The sequence below is a fragment of the Melanerpes formicivorus genome, unplaced genomic scaffold (assembly GCF_026170545.1).
Source record: "Melanerpes formicivorus ecotype bairdi unplaced genomic scaffold, bMelFor1.0.p_v2 SCAF_134, whole genome shotgun sequence".
NCBI lineage: Eukaryota > Metazoa > Chordata > Aves > Piciformes > Picidae > Melanerpes > Melanerpes formicivorus.
The window spans coordinates 1049035-1071606 of NW_027142486.1; the positions used below are offsets into that span (position 1 = coordinate 1049035).

The 22572-nt window shown below is 59.2% G+C and overlaps 2 protein-coding genes across 2 annotated transcripts; both read left to right on the forward strand.

Annotated features, from left to right (window-relative positions):
* The first annotated feature begins 9482 nt into the window (after positions 1-9482).
* LOC137456630 (class II histocompatibility antigen, B-L beta chain-like) lies at positions 9483-13159 on the forward strand. Its single transcript, XM_068168161.1, has 5 exons — positions 9483-9923; positions 10225-10494; positions 10935-11216; positions 12454-12560; positions 12770-13159. The coding sequence occupies exons 1-5, from the start codon at positions 9833-9835 to the stop codon at positions 12776-12778; spliced, it is 759 nt and encodes a 252-aa protein (XP_068024262.1). The 5' UTR covers positions 9483-9832; the 3' UTR covers positions 12779-13159.
* A 1955-nt stretch (positions 13160-15114) lies between these two features.
* Positions 15115-19112, forward strand: LOC137456692 (C-type lectin domain family 2 member E-like). Its single transcript, XM_068168253.1, has 5 exons — positions 15115-15139; positions 16067-16159; positions 16423-16616; positions 17359-17462; positions 18122-19112. Exons 1-5 carry the CDS (start codon positions 15115-15117, stop codon positions 18372-18374), a joined length of 669 nt encoding a protein of 222 aa, XP_068024354.1. The 3' UTR covers positions 18375-19112.
* Positions 19113-22572: the final 3460 nt, after the last annotated feature.

Below are 22572 nucleotides of genomic sequence, written 5' to 3' on the forward strand. Positions count from 1 at the left end.
AGCAACATGCACCCCTGCATGGGATGCTCGTGGCACTGCCTAGTAAGGGCAGAATTCCAGCCTCACAAATAGAATAGAATAGAATAGACCAGACCAGGTTGGAAGAGACCTTCAATATCAAGTCCAACCTATCATCCAACACCACCTAATCAACTAAACCATGCAACCAAGCACCCTGTCAAGTCTCCTCCTGAACACCTCCATCGATGGCGACTCCACCACCTCCCAGGGCAGCCCATTCCAATGGGCAGTCACTCTGTGAAGAATTTCTTGCTAACCTCCAGCCTAAACCTCCTCTGGTGCAGCTTGAGACTGTGTTCCCTTCTTCTGGTACTGGCTGCCTGGGAGAAGAGACCAACCCCCGCCTGTCTACAACCTCCCTTCAGGGAGTTGGAGAGAGCAATAAGGTCACCCCTGAGTCTCCTCTTCTCCAGGCTAAGCAACCCCAGCTCCCTCAGTCTTTCCTCATAGGGCTTGTGTTCCAAACCCCTCACCAACTTTGTTGCCCTTCTCTGGACACCTTCCAGCAAGTCAACCTCCTTCCTAAACTGAGGGGCCCAGAACTGGACACAGTACTCGAGGTGTGGCCTAACCAGTGCAGTGTACAGGGGCAGAATGACCTCCCTGCTCCTGCTGGCCACACTGTTCCTGATGCAGGCCAGAATGCCATTGGCCCTCTCGGCTGCCTGGGCACACTGCAGGCTCATGTTCAGCCTACCATCGAACAGTACCCCCAGGTCCCTCTCTACCTGGCTGCTCTCCAGCCACTCTGACCCCAGCCTATAGATCTGCATGGGGTTGGTGTGGCCAATGTGCAGAACCCGGCACTTGAATGTGTTCAATCTCATGCCCTTGGACTCTGCCCATCTGTCCAGCCTGTCGAGGTCCCTCTGCAGAGCCTCTCTATCCTCCAGCAGATCAACTCCTGCCCCCAGCTTGGTGTCATCTGCAAATTTACTGATGATGGACTCAATACCCTCATCCAGCTCATCAGTAAAGATGTTAAAGAGGATGGGGCCCAGCACTGATCTCTGGGGGACTCCACTACTGACTGGCTGCCAGCTGGATGTGGCACCATTCGCCACCACTCTCTGGGCTCGGCCATCCAGCCAGTTCCTAACCCATCTCAGTGTGCTTCCATCCAAGCCATGGGCTGACAGCTTGGCCAGGAGTTTGCTATGGGGGACAGTGTCAAAGGCCTTGCTGAGGTCCAGGTAGACTACATCCACAGGCCTCCCCACATCCACCAGGCGGGTCACCTGATCATAGAAGGAGATCAGGTTGGTCAGGCAGGACCTGCCCTTCCTAAATCCATGTTGGCTGGACCTGATCCCTTGGCCATCCTGTAAGTGCTGTGTGATTGCACTCAAGATGACCTGTTCCATGATCTTGCCTGGGACTTTCTGGAGGCTAAAGCTCTCTGCTGACAAGATTGCCCACTGGCCAACTTCAGCCTCCAGAAACTTACAAGTATTGCCCCAAGCTGCAAACAAGACACTCTCTCTTTGCTAGGAAGCCTTCTCATTCCACACACAAGCAAACTAGCAGCCTCTGCAGTTTGGAGAGAAGCCAGCACCCTCCAGAGCCTGCAAAGGAGAGGCCTTCGCTGCAGCTCCAGGCGGCCAGCGTCGCATTTGCCAGTCCCACCAGTGGGAGACAGCTGCTGTGTCTCCAAGAGGACTGCAGCCCTGAGGGTGAGAGTGCCCAGGGGTGGGGGAAGGGACTAGCCTGAATCTCGGCAGTCCAAACATCTGCCACAGCTCCAAGCAGCAGAGCCACAACCCTGTGTGCCAGCTTGTAAAGCAGGAACAGTGCCCAGCCGCATCCTGCCCGACCCTGCTCTGTCACGGGGGAAGAGGAATCACCACCTGTGCCTGCTCTGCAGCCCTGTAACCCCCAGGGTACCTCAAAGCCAGGACTAGCTGTGAAAGTTCTGCCAGCTCCTCTGAGCCAAGGGGAAGCTCCGTGGCCACTGCACACTGCCCCGAGGTAGCCACCTGAACCCTGCAAGGGAATGTGCCGAGCGGCAGGATTCTGCATCTCATGGTGTAGTTGCCGTCACAGAAGCGTGGGGTGGTGATTCCCAGGGCTGGAGCACTGCACTGCATGCTTCCAATCTCTTTAGGAGAGACAGGCGAGGCAGAAGAGGAGGAGGGGTGGCTCTGGGTGTCAGGGAATCTCTCAAGGCCACAGAACTTGAGGTAGAGGATGAAAGGATCGAGTGCCTGTGGGTTAAAATCAGAGAGAGGGCTAACAAAACTGACATCCTGGTTGGAGTCTGCTAAAGACCACCCAACCAGGATGAAGAGGTAGGTGAAGTGCTCTACAAGCAGCTGGAGGCTGTCTCAAGATCGCCAGCCCTTGCTCTTGTGGTGACTTTAACCTGCCAGATATCTGCTGGGGCCTTAGCACAGCAGAGAGGAGGCAGCCCAGAAGGTTCCTAGAGTGTATGGAGGACAGCTTCTTGGCACAGCTCTTAAGTGAGTTTACCAGGGGTCAGGCCCTGCTTGACCTGCTGGTGGGAGATGTGATGGTAGGAGGCTGTCTAGGGTGCAGCAACCATGAGACAGTGGAGTTTTCACTATGCAGGGAAATAAGGAGGAGCAACAACAAAACCCTGACCTTGGCCTTCCAGAAGGCAGACTTCAGCTTACTTAAGCAGCTGATCCTGAGAGTCCCCTGGGGAGCAGCACTTAGGAACTGTGACAGTTTCAGGCTGTGCCTTCAAGAAAGATAGCTGCAGAGTTCTCTAGCTGAAAGCTTTGCTGTAAGAAGGAAAACAAAAGGAAGATGTCTACATGAATTTCATTGGTCAGCTGTGAGACTACCACAGCAACAGATCCCTCACAGTCCTTCCTCTCAGCCAGTTCTGCCTCTCTTCTGCTCCTGGCCGAGTGCATTCTCCTCGGGAGGGAGTTTCTGTGTTACATTCTTCCCTGTGTATTTTTGGGCATACTGTAAATGCTGCATGCTTTGTATATGGAGGCACTACTGGCTCAGAAGAATAGTGAAGAGGTGATTGGGAACAGTCAGCATGGCTTTGCCAAGGGCAAATCCTGCCTGACCAACCTGGTTGCCTTCTATGAGCAAGTGACAAAATTAATAGATGAGGGGAGAGCAACTGATGTCGTTTACCTGGGGCTGAGCAAAGCCTTTGACTCTGTCCCACACCACATCCTGGTCTCCAAACTGGTGACACATGGGTGTGATGGGTGGGAACTAGATGGATAAGGAACTGGCTTGATGGCTGCACCCAAAGAGTGGCTGTCCATGGGTCCATGTCCCAGTGGAGGCCAGTGACAAACGCAGTCCCTCAGGGATCAGTCCTGGGACCTGTCTTGTTCAACATCTCTGTGGGTGCCATGGACAGTGGCATTGAGTGCACCCTCAGCAAGTTTGCTGATGACACCAAGCTGTGTGGTGCAGCAGACAGCTGGAGGGAAGGGAGGCCATCCAGAGGGACCTGGACAGGCTGGAGAGGTGGGCACAAGCCAACCTCTGGAGGTTCAATAAGAGCAAGTGCAAGGTCCTGCATCTGGGTCGAGGCAATCCCAGGCACAAATACAGGCTGGGCAGGGACTGGCTGGAAAGCAGCACTGAGGAGAGAGACTTGGGGGTGCTGGGGGAGGAGAAGCTCAACAGGAGCTCTCAGTGTGCACTTGCAGCCCACAAAGCCAATCAGATCCTGGGCTGCAGCAGGAGAAGTGTGGCCAGCAGGTCGAAGGAGGTGATTCTCCCCCTCTGCTCAGCTCTGCGGAGACCCCACCTGGAGTACTGCCTCCAGTTCTGGAGCCCCTAGAACAAGAGGGATGTGGAGGTGCTGGAAGGTGTCCAGAGAAGGGCCACAAGGATGATCAGAGGTCTGGAGCACCTCTCCTATGAGGACAGACTGAAGGAGTTGGGGCTGTTCAGTCTGGAGAAGAGAAGGCTCCAAGGTGACCTCATTGTGGCCTTCCAGTATCTGAAGGGGGCTACAGGACGGCTGGGGAAGGACTTCTCAGGATCTCAGGGAGTGATAGGACTAGGGGGAATGGAATGAAGCTGGAGGTGGGGAGATTCAGGTTGGAGGTGAGGAGGAAGTTCTTCCCCATGAGAGTGGTGAAGCCCTGGAATGTGTTGTCCAGGGAGGTGGTCGATTCCCCGTCCCTGGGGGTGTTTAAGCCCAGGCTGGCTGAGGCTGTGGCCAGGCTGATCTAGTGTGGGGTGTCCCTGCCCATGGCAGGGGGGTTGGAACTAGATGATCCTTGTGGTCCCTTCCAACCCTGAATGATTCTATGATACTATGATACTATGATATCTTCATTGCCTTTCATTCTGCTTGTCCAATGCAGCAATTTCCTTTGCTCCTCCCACTGAGTGAGCTGTGCTTTACGTGGTGGGAGGATTAAACCTTCACACTGCCACACACCCTGACGCTTTGGCACTGTGACACCCTGGTACTGTGACACTGTGTGTAGCACTTTGGGCCAGGTGCCCCCTGCTGTGCCCACATGAGGAACACCTCCCCTGTCCCAAAGGGGTCCAGCCCAGTGGGTGGACACAGGAAGCTGTGCATTTCATCCCATTATGTCCTGCTCCCTATAAACTGACCTGCAAAGTCCTGCACTTCCTCTTTCTGCCCTCACTGCTGCTGGGGGGAGCTATCTCAGGGCCTTTTGGGCCTGGCTAGGGCCAAGGCCAGGGGGAAGGGCAATCTCACATCTGGCCAGCTGAGCTTAGCTTAACAGTGGAGGGGAGGGGGAAGAAAGAGCCCTGGGGGGTTTGGTTGTACCTTCAGGTGGGGATGGGATGCTTCTGGGTATGCTTTGGGATCTCTTTTGTCACTGTGCTCACGGTTCTCTGTAAAACTTTCACTGCTTTTCCATTGCAACTTTCCACCACTTTGTGCAATCCATTTGTCTGAGTCTTATTTTCTGCCCGTGGTGGGAGCATCAGCCTCTTCAACTCACCACACCAACTCACCCTGGGGCTGCTGGGTTAAGATGGTGACCTCTTGACTGATGCCTTGGGAGGAGGTTTTGGAGCTGCTGCCACCTTCTGGGCTGGTTTCTTTCTCTTGGTGGAAGTCCCTCAAGCAGCTGCTTCGTCCGAAAAAGGAGCGGGAGCAGAGGGGAGACCATGGAAGCATCCCAGGTCAGGTTGGACTGAGATCTGAGCAACCTGATCCAGCTGGAGTCATGGAACAGTGACCTTGAAAGGTGCCTTCAAGCCAGACCACTCTGTGAGGCATTTAAGGATTCTGCAGAAAAGCTGAGGGAGGAGAAAGGAGAAGGGAAATCTGCAGGACAGGTTGGGGGAGATGCCTCTCCTCCAAGCCCTTTTGCCACCGAGGTTGGAGGACTTGGAGATGCAAGTCTGGAGCAGCTCCCACATCCCCCAACCCTTAGAGGTGCTGGAGAACATAGGGAAAGTTGACATCTCCTCTGTAGGAGCTGAGGCAGGATGGAGGCTCCCAAGAGACTCTGAGCTCAGAACATCCTGGGCAGGACAAGCTGAGGATGCCAATGTGCCACCACCCAGCACCAGGCCTCCTGGGTGTGGGCTGAAAAGCCTTGGGCTGGTTGGGGATGGAGCTGGGAGAGCTGAAATTGGTGGGATCCCAGATGTTCACATCCTCCACCTTGCCCTGGACCAAGCAAGGAGTTACAGGCCATGAGCTGGGGGAAAACCTCAAGGAAAGAGAGGGGGGAGGGTGAGCATTGGGCTGCAGTGCGGTGGGGACCACTGGCAGAGGTGGTTATGCCCAACCCAAGAATCACAGAGTGGTGAGGGCTGGAAGGGACCTCTGGAGATCATCTGGTCCAACCTCCCTGCTGAAGCAGGTTCCACATCAGGCTGCACAGGAAGCTATCCAGGTAGGGTTTGGAAGTCTCCAGAGAAGGAGACTCCACAACCTTCTGGGCAGCCTGCTGCAGGGCTCCAGCAGCCTCCAAGTGAAGAAGTTTCTCCTGAAGTTCAGGTGAAACCTCCTGGGCTCCAGTTTGTAGCAGTTGTCCTTTCTCCTATCCCTGGCCAAGGTCCAGGGTGTCTTGGAGCAGCAGGGGGTTGTAGCTTTGCTCCATTCTCCACATCCCAGCAGATCCTGGCCAGAGTTTGGGATGCAGCCACATTCCCAGTTGGGGCTGGGAAGCTGGAGTGGAAAAGCCTCTTTGCCTTGGAGCTCATGGAGGGTGAGTTGGGAACCTGTAGAGATGGACACTGGGGGCACCTCACAAAGCCCCCTGGGTGGGAGACCCCCAAACTGCATCTGGGGGCAGGACTTTTCCACCCTCCAACACCTTCCCCCTCAGCACCCTGGGCTCTGGGTCTCACTTGGAAGGGTCCTGGTGAGCCCAGAGCAGCCCCTGGCAGTGACTCCTCACTGTGTCCCCTCTTCCTGCAGACAAAAGTTGCCTTTTTCTCACTTTTCCCCCCAGAAGTTGGATTTTTCCATTTCCCAGCATGATTTGGGTGTGGTCAGGGCCAGAGCCCCCAGAGAAGGAGACTCCACAACCTGCAGCCTGCTCTGAACCCTCACACCAAAGGAGTTTCTCCTCATGTTGAGAAGGAAATTCCTGGGTTCCAGTCTGTCTGTCACCCTTTGTCCTAGCACTGGGCACTGAGCCCAGCCCCTTCCTCTTGCCCCCTTCCCCCATCCTCAGATATTTGTCATCATTGAGCAGATCTCCTCTCAGGCTGCTCCTCTCCAGGCCAAACAGCCCCAGGGCCTCAGCTTTTGCTCCTCACACAGACATTCCAGGCCCTTCTTCATCCTCACAGCCCCCACTGGACTCTCTCCAGTAGTTTCCTGTCCCTCTTGAGCTGGGGAGCGCAGACCTGGACACAATACTCCAGCTGTGGTGTCACCAGGGCAGAGCAGAGGGGCAGGAGAACCTCTCCAGGCCTGCTAGACACAGGGGGCAAGGAGAGGGTCTCCCCTCTGCAACCTCCTCTGGCCTTGTAGAGTCTGCAGCTCCTGCACTGCCCTCAGCTCACAGCTTCCCTCCTGCCCCTCTGGCTCCCCTCGGCTCCAGCACCTCACACCCAGACCTTTCCTCCCTCTGCTCTCCAGCACTGAACCTCAGTCGATGCAGTTCTTTCCCTTCCCATTTCTCCTCTGCTCTGCTGTCAGCTGAAGGGTTGGTTGCTGAGAGAGCTGGCAGATGAGCTGGCCAAGCCACTATCCATAATCTTGCAGCAGTCCTGGCTCACTGGAGAGGTCCCAGAGGACTGGAAGCTGGCCAACGTGGTGCCCATCCACAGGAAGGGCCGGTTGGATGAGCCAGGGAATTCCAGGCCTGTCAGCCTGACCTCAGTGCCAGGCAGGATTATGGAACAGGTCATCCTGAGTGCAATCACACAGCACTTACAGGATGGCCAAGGGATCAGGCCCAGCCAGGATGGATTTAGGAAGGGCAGGTCCTGCCTGACCAACCTGATCTCCTTCTATGATCAGGTGACTGCCTGGTGGATGTGGGGCAGGCTGTGGATGTAGTCTACCTGGACCTCAGCAAGGCCTTTGACACTGTCCCCCATAGCAAACTCCTGGCCAAGCTGTCAGCCCATGGCTTGGACGGGAGCACACTGCAATGGGTTAGGAACTGGCTGGAGGGCTGAGCCCAGAGAGTGGTGGTGAATGGTGCCACATCCAGCTGGCAGCCAGGCACCAGTGGTGTGCCCCAAGGATCAGTGCTGGGCCCTGTGCTCTTTAACATCTTCACTGATGATCTGGATGAGGGCATTGAGTCCATCATCAGTAAATTTGCAGATGACACCAAGCTGGGGGCAGGAGTTGATCTGCTGGAGGGTAGAGAAGCTCTGCAGAGGGACCTCGACAGGCTGGACAGATGGGCAGAGTCCAAGGCCATGAGATTGAACACATCCAAGTGCCAGGTTCTGCACACTGGCCACACCAACCCCATGCAGTGCTACAGGATGGGGTCAGAGTGGCTGAGAGCAGCCAGGTAGAGAGGGACCTGGGGGTACTGGTCGATGGTAGGCTGAACATGAGCCTGCAGTGTGCCCAGGCAGCCAAGAGGGCCAAGGGCATCCTGGCCTGCATCAGGAACAGTGTGGCCAGCAGGAGCAGGGAGGTCATTCTGCCCCTGTACACTGCACTGGTTAGGCCACACCTCGAGTACTGTGTCCAGTTCTGGGCCCCTCAGTTTAGGAAGGAGGTTGACTTGCTGGAACGAGTCCAGAGAAGAGCAACAAAGTTGGTGAGGGTCTTGGAACACAGCCCTGTGAGGAGAGGCTGAGGGAGCTGGGGTTGCTTAGCCTGGAGAAGAGGAGACTCAGGGGTGACCTTATTGCTGTCTACAACTACCTGAAGGGAGGTTGTAGACAGAAGGATGATGGTCTCTTCTCCCAGGCAGCCAGTACCAGAACAAGAGGACACAGTCTCAGGCTGCACCAGGGGAGGTTCAGGTTGGATGGTAGGAAGAAGTTCTATATAGAGAGAGTGATTGCCCATTGGAATGGGCTGCCCAAGGAGGTGGTGGAGTCGCCATCATTGGAGGTGTTCAGGAGGAGACTTGCTGGGGTGCTTGGTGCCATGGGTTAGTTGATTGGGAGGGCTGGATTGGTTGATGGGTTGGACACGATGATCTTGAAGGTCTCTTCCAACCTGGTTTGGTTTATTCTAAATAAAGGTTTTATTCTAAATGCCCAAGAAAAGGGCAAACAAGAACAGCAAAGGAGCTGCCTTGTGTCCAGCAGCAGCTCGGCAGCACAGCTGCTCCAGATGCAGCATCACTCTCCAGCTGCTCTCCACCTCCTCCCTCGGCAGCTTTCCAAACCTGGACTTCTTCGGCGGGTTCATGCTCTACAAATAAGGCTCAGCCCTGCTGCCAGCCCCGCGCCAGCCTCCGGCACGGCCCCAGGGGTCCGGGGCTCTGCCCGACCCACGAACACCGCCCGGGACCAACCTGAACCCTGCAGCCCCACGCGGCCGCGGCAGCCCTCGCTCACCATTTCCACTCCCTGCTGGGCACAGCCAGCGAGGCCCCGAGACAGCAGCTCCGCTCATACCTCCCCTCCCCTCCCCTCCCCTCCCCTCCCCTCCTCATCCTCCTTCTCCTCCTGCTCCTCCTCCTCCCACAGGCAGGAGCAGAGCCGGCGGCAGCCAACCCAGGCAACAGCACAGCCCTGCCCCCAGCAGCGGCTCGGCCCCTCCGGGCACTGCCCAGCTCTGCTCCCTCGTTCCAAGGCCTTCTCCTTACCCAGGGGGCCCTGGCTGGCTGCAGGCAGAGGAGCGCAGCCCACAGCCGCTCTGGGCTCCGCTCACCCCAGAGCCTTTCCCTCCCTGCTGCCCCTCGCAGATGCTCCTCCGCGGCTCGCAGCCCTCGGAGCGCAGAGCGGAGGCAGGGCCTGGCGAGAAGGCACCGCCCCTCTGCGCCATTGGCTGCCTCGCCCGCCACCCCCAGACTCTGCACGCTGATTGGCTAATCTGCACAGGGCTGGGCGGGCCCTCTGCGCTCTGCCCCACCCGGGGTCCCCCCAATGGGAAGCAGGCTGCCAAGGGGGCAGCGATGCCCTTGGGCCGCGCACGGCCCTGCAGAGGGCTGTGGGCAGGGGGCAAGTGGGGGCTGCCCAGGCCGGGGAGCCCCAGAGCTGCTGGGGCCAGCAGCCCCCTCCCTGGGGACACTGCTCCGGCCGGGGCAGAAGCGGCGCTGGGAGCCCTGCGGGGCTCGGCTCTGCCTGGTGACTGCTGGCGCTGCCCAGCCCCGCTCCTTACTGGCCGTGCTGGGGCTCCCAGTGCCATCCCTGGGCAGGGCTGGAGCGAAAGCCTACAGGGACAGAGTCCAACGCACTCAGCGGTCCCAGCACCTGTGCAGCCGCAGCTCCCTCAGCCATGGAGCCTGCTGCGGTGCTGGGAGCTGTGACCCTGCTGGTGGCACCGGTGGTGCTGGGAGCCCACCCGGCTGGTGCTGAGAAGCTCTCAGGTGGGCTCAGAGTTGGGCACGGGGAGCAGATTGCTGGGCTTGGGTGCCACAGGTGCCCTGGGAGGCGCTGGGCTCTGCTGTGCCGTCCTGCCCCCCACTCCTGGGTGCCAGTCCCTCCTCCCTGCCCCCTCCCTGGCTCTCCGCAGTGCCCAGGCTGAGCCACGGAGTCCCCTCGGGGTCAGGATCCCCGCAGCGGTCCTGTGGCAGCTGCGTGGCACTGGGGAGGGGGCGAGAGTGGAGACGGGGAGGGGGCTCCACGGTGCCTCGCTGCCCTGCCCTGCCCTGGCCCCTACCCACGCAGGGGTTTTCCTGGAGATGGAAAAGGCTGAGTGTCAGTTCCTCAACGGCTCCGAGCGGGTCAGGTTTGTGGACAGCTACATCCACAACCGGGAGCAGTATGTGCACTTCGACAGCGACCTGGGGATCTTCGTGGCCGACACCCCCCTGGGCGAGCGCCAAGCGCAGCACTTGAACAGCCTGCCGGAGTTCCTGGAGCAGAAACGAGCTGAGGTGGACACCTTCTGCCGGAGCAACTACAAGGCAGTGACCTCATTCGCCGTGGAGAGGAGAGGTGAGAGCGTGGCAGGACCTTTCCCGGGGCACCGGGCACAAGCCAAGCCCTGGAATCTCTCCAGAGAAGGAGACTCCACAGCCTCTGTGGGCAGCCTGCTCCAGGGCTCGGAACCCTCCAAGGCGAGAAGGTTCTTGTGATGGAAGCTGCTGGGTGGCCCTTTGTGCCTGTGGCCCCTTGTCCTTTGTGTGGCTGCAGAGAGAAGAGCCTGGCCCCAGCCTCTTGCCCCCCAGGCTGTGGCTCTTGCTGGGCACAGAGAAGATGCCCTGGGCTGGCAGGAGGGCAGAGCACGGCTGTGCCTCACAGGACTTAGCGAGTCCCTGGGCATGTCCCGTCCTGCACGGGGACACCGGGGCCAGCCCCGGGCCGGGCTGGGGGGCAGGGTGGCCCCTGCCTGGTCTCTGTCAGCCCCTTCCCTGTCGGCTCTGGCTCTCCCCCAGTGCAGCCCCGGGTGCAGATCCACCTTGTGCAGTCGAGCTCCCTGCCCCAGAGCCCCAGGCTGGTTTGTGCCGTGATGGATTTCTACCCCGCGGAGGTGGAGGTGAAGTGGTTCAGGAACGGGCAGGAGGAGACGGAGAGCCTGGTGTCCACGGAGGTGCTGCCCAACGGGGACTGGACCTACCAGGTGCTGGTGCTGCTGGAAAGCAGCCCGCAGCCTGGGGACACCTACCTGTGCCAGGTGGAGCACAGCAGCCTGCAGCACCCCATCAGCCAGCGCTGGGGTAAGGCCCTGCCCTGGCCCCGGGGCAGCCTGGGGCAGCTGGGGGGCACAAGGTGCTTGTGGGGTCCCCATCTCCCATGGAGCCCTGCTGGGGAAGCTTGGGAGCTGTGGGGCTGCAGAGGGAGGGTGGTGGATGGGAGCTGTGGGGCTGCAGAGGGAGGGTGGTGGATGGGAGCTGTGGGGCTGCAGAGGGAGGGTGGTGGATGGGAGCTGTGGGGCTGCAGAGGGGGGGTGGTGGATGGGAGCTGTGGGGCTGCCGAGGGAGGGTGGTGGATGGGAGCTGTGGGGCTGCAGAGGGAGGGTGGTGGATGGGAGCTGTGGGGCTGCAGAGGGAGGGTGGTGGATGGGAGCTGTGGGGCTGCAGAGGGAGGGTGGTGGATGGGAGCTGTGGGGCTGCAGAGGGGGGGTGGTGGATGGGAGCTGTGGGGCTGCAGAGGGAGGGTGGTGGATGGGAGCTGTGGGGCTGCAGAGGGAGGGTGGTGGATGGGAGCTGTGGGGCTGCAGAGGGAGGGTGGTGGATGGGAGCTGTGGGGCTGGAGGGGGAGGGTGGTGGATGGGAGCTGTGGGGCTGGAGAGGGAGGGTGGTGGATGGGAGCTGTGGGGCTGGAGGGGGAGGGTGGTGGATGGGAGCTGTGGGGCTGCCGAGGGAGGGTGGTGGATGGGAGCTGTGGGGCTGCAGAGGGAGGGTGGTGGATGGGAGCTGTGGGGCTGCAGAGGGAGGGTGGTGGATGGGAGCTGTGGGGCTGCCGAGGGAGGGTGGTGGATGGGAGCTGTGGGGCTGGAGGGGGAGGGTGGTGGATGGGAGCTGTGGGGCTGCTGAGGGAGGGTGGTGGATGGGAGCTGTGGGGCTGCAGAGGGAGGGGGGTGGATGGGAGCTGTGGGGCTGCAGAGGGAGGGTGGTGGATGGGAGCTGTGGGGCTGCTGAGGGAGGGTGGTGGATGGGAGCTGTGGGGCTGCTGAGGGAGGGTGGTGGATGGGAGCTGTGGGGCTGCAGAGGGAGGGTGGTGGATGGGAGCTGTGGGGCTGGAGGGGGAGGGTGGTGGATGGGAGCTGTGGGGCTGGAGGGGGAGGGTGGTGGATGGGAGCTGTGGGGCTGCAGAGGGAGGGTGGTGGATGGGAGCTGTGGGGCTGCAGAGGGAGGGTGGTGGATGGGAGCTGTGGGGCTGCAGAGGGAGGGTGGTGGATGGGCTCTGCCTTGACTTCAGCCCTCAGCCCCCTCCCCACTCTCCTCCCCACAGAGCTGCCGGCAGAGCCCGGCCGCAGCAAGATGCTGACAGGGGTGGGGGGCTTGGTGCTGGGGCTCCTCTGCCTGGGCCTGGGGCTCTGCCTCCACCTGCGCAGCAAGGTGAGCTGGGGGGAGGGGACAGCAGCTGGGGGCCTCTCTCTGCCCAGAGAGGTGCTGGAGGCTGCACCTCTGGAGGCTTTCCAACCCCCCCCCCCCCGGCCATTGTGCTGCTGGGTGCTGGCCTCTGGGTGGGGGTTGGACTCGATGCTCTCCAGAGGTGCCCCTGCCCCCCACCACTCTGTGACTCTGGGATTCTTCTCTCCCCTTAGGGCTCCTGAAGCAGCTCCTGCCCCTGCCCCCCTGCTCGGCCACTGGCTGCCCTCTGCCTGGCACCACCCTGTGCTGCAGCCCCACGGCCCCACACTGCCCCCCGGGCTCGGCCCCTGTGGCCCAGCCCAGCTCGGCTGTGGCTGCTCAGCAGCTGGGGGCTCTCCAGGGCCGTTCCACACTGGCCCTGGACTGCTGCAGCTCTGCCCAATAAAGTGTCCCAGGATGGCTTCTTTAGCCTTGCCTTGGAGTCATGGAGCCATGGAATCCTTCCCTTGGCAAACACCTTTGGGATCATCCAGGCCAAGCCTCCAGCCAGCACCACCCATGGCCACTCAAGCACGGCCCCAGCACCCTGTCTGCACCTTGCCTGGACACCTCCAGTGCTCAGCCAGTCCAACCATCATCTGCCTCTGCCAGGGCTGCTGCTAACCCATGGCCCTCAGCACCGCATCCCTGTGGCTCTGAAACCCCTCCAGGGATGGGGACTCAGCCCCCTCCCTGGGGAGCCTGTTCCAGTGCTTGAGAGCCCTCCAGGGAAGAAGTTTCTTCTGAGGTCCAACCTAAACCTCCCTGGGGGCACTTGAGGCCATTTCCTCTGGTCCTAGACCTTGTTCCCTGGGAGGAGGCAATGACTCTCCCCTGGCTCCAGCCTCCTTTCAGGGAGTTGTAGAGAGCCAGAAGGTCTCCCCTCAGGCTGCTTTTCTCCACACTAAACAGCTCCAGTTGCCCAAAGCCACCACCCCTGCAGTGCCTCCACGTTGGGTGGTTGTTGATCTGCTCCAAGGTAGGAAGGCTCTGCAGGGAGCTGGCCAGGATGGATCAATGGGATGAGGTTCACCAAGGCCAAGTGCTGGGTCCTGCACTTGGCTCACACCAACCCCAGGAACCCTTCAGGCTGGGGCAGAGTGGCTGAGAACTGCCCAGCAGGAAAGGACCTGGGGGGGGTTGGTGCCAGCAGCTGAAGATGAGCCAGGGAGTACCCAGGTGGCCCTTGGAGGGAGGGCTGAGGCCTGGGCCCCCAGCCCCAGGGCTGAGGCAGAGAAGAGGTTCCCAAGTGTGGTGGCTTTGGGGTGAACTATTCCCCCTGGCAGGCAGCTGGCAGCGCCCCCCCGCGGGCACTTGGACCTCCTCAGCTTGGCTTTGGTGGTTGCTGTCCCACAGGGGAAGGCAGAGCCCCTATGGCCTGCCCCATCCCCCCCCTCCCCTTTGCTGATGGCTTCCTTGTTGCCCAAATTCTCCCAGTTTTACAGCAAAATCATTTCCCCCTCCTCAGCTTCTGCTTCAGGCTCTCTGCTCCCCACACAAGCTCAGATCATCACAGCATGGTGAGCTTGGAAGGGACCTCTGGAGGTCATTGAGTCCAAGCCCCCTGCCAAAGCAGGGCCAGCCAGGGCAGGTCACACAGGAGCACATCCAGGCAGGTTTGGAACCTCCAGGGAAGGAGACTCCACAACCTCTCTGGGCAGCCTGCTCCAGGGCTCTGAACCCTCACACCAGAGAAGTTTCTCCTCAGGCAGAGGTGGAACCTCCTGGGTTCCAGTCTGTGTCCACTGCCACTTGTCCTGTCACAGGGCACCACTGACAAGAGCCTGGCCCCAACCTCTTGCCCCCCACCCTTCAGATATTGATCAGCTTTGATCAGCTCCCCTCCCAGGCTGCTCTTCTCCAGGCCAAACAGCCCCAGGGCTCCTCAGCCTTCCCTCCTCTCAGAGCTGTTCCAAGCCCTTCATCATCCTCATAGCCCCCATGGGACTCCCTCCAGCAGTTCCCTGTCCCTCTTGAACTGGGGAGCCCAGAGCTGGATGCCAGACTCCAGAGCTGGCCTCAGCAGGGCAGAGCAGAGGGGCAGGAGAACCTCCCTTGACCTGCTGGCCACACTCTTCATGCACCCCAGGAGAACATTGACCTTCTTGGCCACCTTGCTGAGTCACAGAGGACTTCTTGTCCAGCAGGACTCCAGGGCCTTGCTGGGAGCCCTGGGAAAAGGCTGAGAGCAGGAAAAGGGCAAAAACTCCAAGAATGCAGAAAAAGCCTCAGCAACAGAATGGGAGCAGGCAGGGGTGGGAGGCTTGGAGAAGCACTGAGTGAGGCTGGGACGTGGCCAGAAGAGCTCCGAGGAAGGCTTGGGAAGAAGTTCTGTGAGGAGCAGCACTGAGTTTTGGGGAGGATCCTGAGCTTTTTGGCTCTTCTGGTGACCTCAGGAGCATCCTGGCAAAGCCCTGTGGCAGAGAAGGGCCTGGCTGTGGTTTGGGGGTGTTCCAGACCCTGCTCAGCTCCTTGCTGCTGGGGCTGAGGGACGTCCTTGGTCCTGCAGGGTGCTGCTGTCCCCTCTGCAGCAGCAGGGATGGCAGAAGCTGTGGGTGACACAGGTAGGTGAGCACCATCCCCTTTCCCAGAGGCTTTCAGAGCTGCCCTGCATGGGGGGGGAGGGGAGGAGCTGCTTTCCATGCTTTGGGCTGAGGAACGTAGCTTGGGTGGCTCTGAAGGGACATCCAGCACCACAGGGGGTGAGCTGAGGGTGCTGGAGTGGGGATGGGAACTGAAATCCCCCTGAAGTGGGAAAGGAGGAGCAGGATTGTCCCCATGGACTGGGCACTGGTGAGGCCACACCTTGAGTGCTGGCTCCAAGAAGGACCTTGAGGGGCTGGAGCAGGTGCAGAGAAGGGCAACAAAGCTGGGGAAGAGCCTGGAGAACAAGGAGAAAGGTCTAGAGAAGGGTCTGGAGCACAAGGAAGGGTCTGGAGACCTTGTGAGGAGCAGCTGAGGGAACTGAGGTTGTTCAGCCTGGAGAGAAAGAGGCTGAGGAGAGACCTTGTGGCTCTCTACAACTCCCTGACAGGAGGCTGGAGCCAGGTGGGGGTTGGTCTCTTCTCCCAAGACAAAATGGCCTCGAGTTGCCCCAGGGGAGGTTGAGGTTGCACATGAGGAACAATTTCTGCCCCCTGAGGCTTCTCCAGGCCTGGCCCAGGCTGCCCAGGCCAGTGGTAGAGTCCCCATCCGTGGAGGGGTTTCAAAGCAGTGGAGATGTGGTGCTGAGGGCCATGGTTTGGTGGTGACCTGGCAGTGCTGGGGGGAGGCTTGGACTCCATCATCTCCAAGGTCTCTTCCAACCAAACCCATTCCAGGATTCTGCTTCCCCTCCTGCCATGCCTGCAAGGCAGAGGAAGGGGATGTGGGAAGGTGTCGAAGGCACCCATGGGTGTTGATGGAACCCATGGAGGCCTGCAAGAGCTGCAGGGAGCTTGGGGTGCCCTTGGGTTTGCTGGCCAAGCTCCTCCCACGTGCTCTGTCCTCAGGCTTTAGCCTCAAGTGCATCCAAGACAAGAAGGTCCCCATCGGGGTCACCGTGGTCATCGCCGCCTTGCTGCTCGCCATCATCGCACTGGCAGGTGAGTGGCTGAGGGTGGAGGTGCCCACCAGAGGAGGGAGGTGCCCACCAGAGGAGGGAGGTGCCCACCCCCACTCAGAGGCCTTCTCCACCCTTACTGACTCCATGATTGTGCTCATGGAGGTGCTGGGTCGATGCTTGGACTCGATGATCTTAGAGGTTCTTCTCCAACCTCCCTGATTCTGTGGCTCTACCACCAAAGCCTTCTCCCCTGGAGAGAAGCTAACAGCAGAAGTCAGCAGGACTTGTTCTGCTTCTCTGCAGCCAAGAGGTGTCCATCCTGCCCCTCCTGCCCCTCCTGCCCCTCTCCCACCCTTCCCAGCTGCCTGGGCAACGGCATTGGGTACAGGCAGAAGTGCTTTTACTTCATGGAGGACAAAGCTGACTGGAACAGGAGTCAGATCTCCTGCCTTGCTCTTGGAGCCCAGCTGGCCACCATCGACACCTGGGAGGAGCTGGTAAATGAGAGACCCCTGAGGGACTTCTGTGTGGGAAGCCTCCAAGGGGGGGTGGAAAAAGAAGCCTCCAAGGGGGGTGGGGAAAGAAGCCTCCAAGGGGGTGGGGAAAGAAGCCTCCAAGGGGGGTGGGGAAAGAAGCCTCCAAAGGGGGTGGGGAAAGAAGCCTCCAAGGGGGTGGGGAAAGAAGCCTCCAAGGGGGGTGGGGAAAGAAGCCTCCAAAGGGGGTGGGGAAAGAAGTTTCCAAGGGGTGTGGGGAAAGAAGCCTCCAAAGGGGAGTGGGGAAAGAAGCCTCCAAAGGGGGTGGGGAAAGAAGCCTCCAAAGGGGGTGGGGAAAGAAGCCTCCAAGGGGGGTGGGGAAAGAAGCCTCCAAGGGGGTGTGGAAAGAAGCCTCCAAGGGGGTGGGGAAAGAAGCCTCCAAGGGGGGTGGGGAAAGAAGCTTCCAAGGGGGGTGGGGAAAGAAGCCTCCAAAGGGGGTGGGGAAAGAAGCCTCCAAGGGGGGTGGGGAAAGAAGCCTCCAAGGGGGTGGGGAAAGAAGCCTCCAATGGGGGTGGGGAAAGAAGCCTCCAAGGGGGGTGGGGAAAGAAGCTTCCAAGATGGGAGAGTGGAAAAAGAAGCCTCTAGAGTGGGAGGGAGGAAGAAGGGGGGGAAGGAGCCTCCCCTTCACTGGGCAGCAGATGCAGGGCTCCCATGGAGGCCATGGCATGGAGCTAAAGGTCACCCTTGGTTCTCTTTCCCCCTCCAGCGTCTCCTGTGGCGCTGTGGCAGCTCCGCACACTACTGGGTCGGCCTCCGAAGGGAAGGTTCTGGACCTTGGCAGTGGCTCAATGGCTCTCTCCTCACCAACCTGTACGTCCTGTGTGCTTCTGGAGGACACAACCATGCCCTGGGCTGAGCTGGGGCAGGAGTTGGGGAGCAGAAGACATCTGTAGAGCAGTTTGGAGAGGGGGGAAGCAATCAAACTCCATTTCCCTTGCCTGAGCTACAGCGCTCGGCCCACAGCCCGTGGACCTGTGGGGTGAAGATGCTGGCAGGGCAGTGAGGACATCCCTAGGTGAAAACTCCTGAGACCTGGTAGAGCTTGAGGGAATCTCCTGGGACCAAGACACTGAAAATATTCCCTCCCTTGAGGAGCTTTTGCTCTGGGGGAAGCTGGGCAGGGTGGTCCCTGCTCCTTGCAGCACTGGGAACCTTCAACTCGTTGGCTTCCCTTGGAAGCTTCCCTCCCCACCTTGGTGGATTCTTTCCATCAATTGGAGGCTTCTCTCTCCCCCTTGGAGGCTTCCACAGCACCTTGTAGGCTTCTTCCCCACCCTTGGAGGCTTCCTCCTCCCCTTAGAGGCTTCATCCCAACCCTAGATTCTTCTTTCCACCCCTTGGAGGCTTTCTCCTCCTCCTTGGAGGTTTCTTTGCCCACCTTGGAGGCTAATTCTCAAGCTTGGAGGCTTCCCTCCCACCTTGGAGGTGTCTGCCTCCCCTCCTCAGGGTCTCCCTTCTCTCTGCTGCAGGTTGGATGTGCAGGGCAGGGGACGCTGTGCCTACATGGACAGTGCAGGACTCGGCAGCGATTGGTGCTCCCAGCTGAAACCTTCCCTCTGCAGCCACCCCCAGAAGCCACCCAGGAGGATTCAGAGAGGCTCAGAAATCCTGAACTCCACCTGGAATGTCCCCCTCAGCACAGGAGGTCAACCAGAGGCTGCCATTAACCCTCCAGGCCATGGCAGGGAGTGTGCCAAGGGTGGGTTTGGAGCTCCAGTTTAGCTTTCAGAAGCAGAAGGTCCTTGTGATGATGTCACAGAGCTGGGACCAACAGAGCCTCACTTTGCTCTGAGCCCTGCTCAGCTTTTGCAGTCACAGGGAGGCTTGGGAACCACGGGATGGTAGGGGTTGGAAGGGACTCTCTCTGCCAAAGCAGGGTCACCAAGGGCAGCTCACACAGGAACACATCCAGGCAGGTATGGAATCTCTCCAGGGAAGGAGACTCCACAACCTCTCTGGGCAGCCTGCTCCAGGGTTCCAGCAGCCTCACACCAAGGAAGTTTCTCCTCCTGGTGAGGTGGAACCTCCTGGGTTCCAGTTTGTGTCCCTTGCCTCTTGTCCTATCACAGGGCTCCACTGACAAGAGCCTGACCCCTTCCTCTTGCCCCCCACCCCTCAGATATTGATCAGCTTTGATCAGCTGCCCTCTCAGGCTGCTCTTCTCCAGGCCAAACAGCCCCAGGGCTCTCAGCCTTTCCTCCTCACACAGGTGTTCCAGGTCCCTCAGCACCCTTTAAGCCCCCATGGGACTCTCTCCAGCAGTTCTCTACACGCTGTGCTCAAAGCCCTTTCCCTCTCCCTTCTGGCCTGGGGGATTTTGGCTCCACATAGCCAAAGGAAGGAGGCAGGAGCGAGCCTGGGCACACAACCTGCCCAGGTTTGGCACCGCTGTGCCGAGCAGGGACCACCGCTGCCCCCATGGCTGCCTCCTCATTGGCTGCTGCCCTGCACATGCACAGACTGGAGTTGGCCAAACGCCTCCTGATTGGTTAATGACTCTGCTTGCAAGCTCTGCTATTGGTCAAGCCTTGACTTTGGCAGCGTTACCCTGGGGGTGTTTTGGTAAGCAAGTGCTGTGCTCCTGCCAGGCTTCCTGCCTGTCGCCAGGAGCCGCCAACCACTCGTCCTGAGATCCCAGCCAGGGCCCTGAGAGCTTCCCTGCGGACCACAACGCAGCTGCCTGCCCCAGCGCAGTGCCCTGCCGCTGGCAGCCGTGAGCTCAGCTGCCACCAGCCACTGCCTGGCTCTGAGTGAGGCTGTGCTGGGTGCAGCCTCCATGGACTGCATCCTGAGGCACAAGCTGAGCCCAGCCATTGCTGCAGCTCTGAGTGAGGCTGTGCTGGGTGCAGCCTCCATGGGCTGCATCCTGAGGCACAAGCTGAGCCCAGCCACTGCCTGGCTCTGAGTGAGGCTGTGCTGGGTGCAGCCTCCATGGGCTGCATCCTGAGGCTCAAGCTGAGCCCAGCCACTGCCTGGCTCTGAGTGAGGCTGTGCTGGGTGCAGCCTCCATGGACTGCATCCTGAGGCACAAGCTGAGCCCAGACACTGCCTGGCTCTGAGTGAGGCTGTGCTGGGTGCAGCCTCCATAGGCTGCATCCTGAGGCACAAGCTGAGCCCAGCCACTGCCTGTCTCTGAGTGAGGCTGTGCTGGGTGCAGCCTCCATGGACTGCATCCTGAGGCACATGCTGAGCCCATCCATTGCTGCAGCTCTGAGTGAGGCTGTGCTGGGTGCAGCCTCCATGGGCTGCATCCTGAGGCACAAGCTGAGCCCATCCATTGCTGCAGCTCTGAGTGAGGCTGTGCTGGGTGCAGCCTCCATGGGCTGCATCCTGAGGCACAAAGCTGAGCCCAGCCATTGCCATGGCTCAACACAGAGCAGGGGAGCCACCAGCAGCCTGTGTGTAGCACTCACTCCAGACTGAAATCTGGACTTGGCTCTGGAACTTGTAACCTATTATCAGTCAGCACTACCCAGACAGCTCCAGCTCCTGAGCCCACCTGGTCTTTGTTGTCCCCTCCAATGAGGTCATCTGTGTATGGACAGATGCTGACAGTCTGTGGCACCCTGGCCGTGTCCAGCAATGCTGCTGGGGCCTTGTGTGCCGTGGTGGCTGCCTGCTTGTGGCCCTGTGGAAGACGATTCAATGTGTTGTGAACCTTGCCTTGTAAATGCAGCCCGAGGCTTCACCTGCTCCAGCAAGGAATCACAAAGAACAGATCCTTTGTGTCCAGGGTGGCCACCCAGGTGTGGCAATGCCAGCAACAAGCAGTGTGAGCAATCTGGCAGTGCAGGCCTAGAGCCTGACATGGTGGTAGGCTGTGCTCAGCGTAAGTGCAGAGCCAGCTAGCAGTGTAGCAAAACAGTGCTGTGCCTGCAGCATGTAACTAAAACAAGACACTGGTAGCTATAAACACAGAAAACTTATCTTGGAACAACAGGACACGCACCTGCATCAACAAACCTCACGTGTCGTTACTAGTTGGACCAATAGTCTATAACAGTGCAATGTGTGGTCACTCATAGGGAACCAATGAAGCCATACCAACGAGGCTCTCTGAGTTTATATAAGTTGTAGAAGTTCGCTTGCTACGCACTTCTGCCTTTCCTTTCCCTTCTTCTTTGCTTTACTTTACTGTGCTATACTCGCACCACAGGCCTGCACCATAGGCCTGCGATACTGGAGCTGTGCTGTACTCGCTATGCTCGCACTATGGTCCTACAATACTGGAACAATAAAGGAACAACACTCGATCATCTTGGTCCTCTGTATTGACTCCAGTCTCCGTCACTGACATCTGGCACCCAAACTTATTGTCGGGCTCCTCGGCCTGCGATGCTGCTCGACTCAGCGTCAGAGGTACGTTCCGAGCGATACGGAAAGCCGGTCGATCCAGCACTGCCCCGGTGCTGACCAAAGAAGCAGCGTGCGCTCAGAAAAGGAAGCGAATCTCACCAGGATCCGGGGAGAGGCACGGGGGAGCACCCCACTGAAATGGGTTGGGGCAAACCCCCTCCCCACCACGCGCAGAAATAACGACTCAGACAAACAGATTGCAAAAGTGATGGAAAGTTTAAATGGAACGGTGAGTGCGTGCAGAGAACTAGAAACACAGTGACAAGAGGAAACCCCAAAACAGACCCAGAGAGATCCCATCCCCACCTGAGGGTGCACCCAAACACCCAGGGCTCCTCCTTCCCCCCCCCCCCCCCACTGCTAGGCTAGTCTCAGCTGGCCAGATCTGAGATTGCCCATCCCCCTGTGGCCTTGGGCCTAACCAGGCCCATGGCCGGGAGATAATATTAGAATAGAATATTAGAACCTTTATTAGAATAAACCAAACCAGGTTGGAAGAGACCTTCAAGATCATCGTGTCCAACCCATCAACCAATCCAACCCACCCAAACAGCTAACCCATGGCACCAAGCACCCCATCAAGTCTCCTCCTGAACACCTTCAATGACGGCGACTCCACCACCTCCCCGGGCAGCCCATTCCATAGCGCAATCACTCTCTCTGTATAGAACTTCTTCCTAACATCCAACCTGAACCTCCCCTGGCGCAGCCTGAGACTGTGTCCCCTTGTTCTGGTACTGGCTGCCTGGGAGAAGAGACCATCATCCGCCTGTCTACAACCTCCCTTCAGGTAGTTGTAGAGAGTGATAAGGTCACCCCTGAGTCTCCTCTTCTCCAGGCTAAGCAGCCCCAGCTCCCTCAGCCTCTCCTCATAGGACTTGTGTTTCAAACCCCTCACCAACTTTGTTGCTCTTCTCTGGACTCGTTCCAGCAAGTCAACCTCCTTCCTAAACTGAGGGGCCCAGAACTGGACACAGTACTCGAGGTGTGGCCTAACCAGTGCAGTGTACAGGGGCAGAATGACCTCCCTGCTCCTGCTGGCCACACTGTTCCTGATGCAGGCCAGGATGCCATTGGCCCTCTTGGCTGCCTGGGCACACTGTAGGCTCATGTTCAGCCTACCATCGACCAGCACCCCCAGGTCCCTCTCTGCCTGGCTGCTCTCCAGCCACTCTGACCCCAGCCTGTAGCACTGCATGGGGTTGTTGTGGCCAATGTGCAGAACCCGGCACTTGGATGTGTTAAATCTCATCTCTCCCCCAGTTACCGGGTGGCGAGGAGGAAGGAAAGAGGAAGTGCCAGACCCCGCCATAAAACTTATAGTGGTGCAAGGGAGCATGGTAGGAAATAACCTGATTTCCTGTGTCCACCCACTGGGCTGGACTTCTGGACACAGGAAACACCCCTGTAGCAGAGGACACCCAGCCCAAACTACGACACCCACGAAACAGAAGAGGCTGTGCTAAACGCCCTCCAAACTCTCCTCTCCGTGAGAGGTCTTACTGACAATTCTGGGATATCAAAAGGGCTATCAGCCTGGGCCCAGAATCATGACTTTATCCCC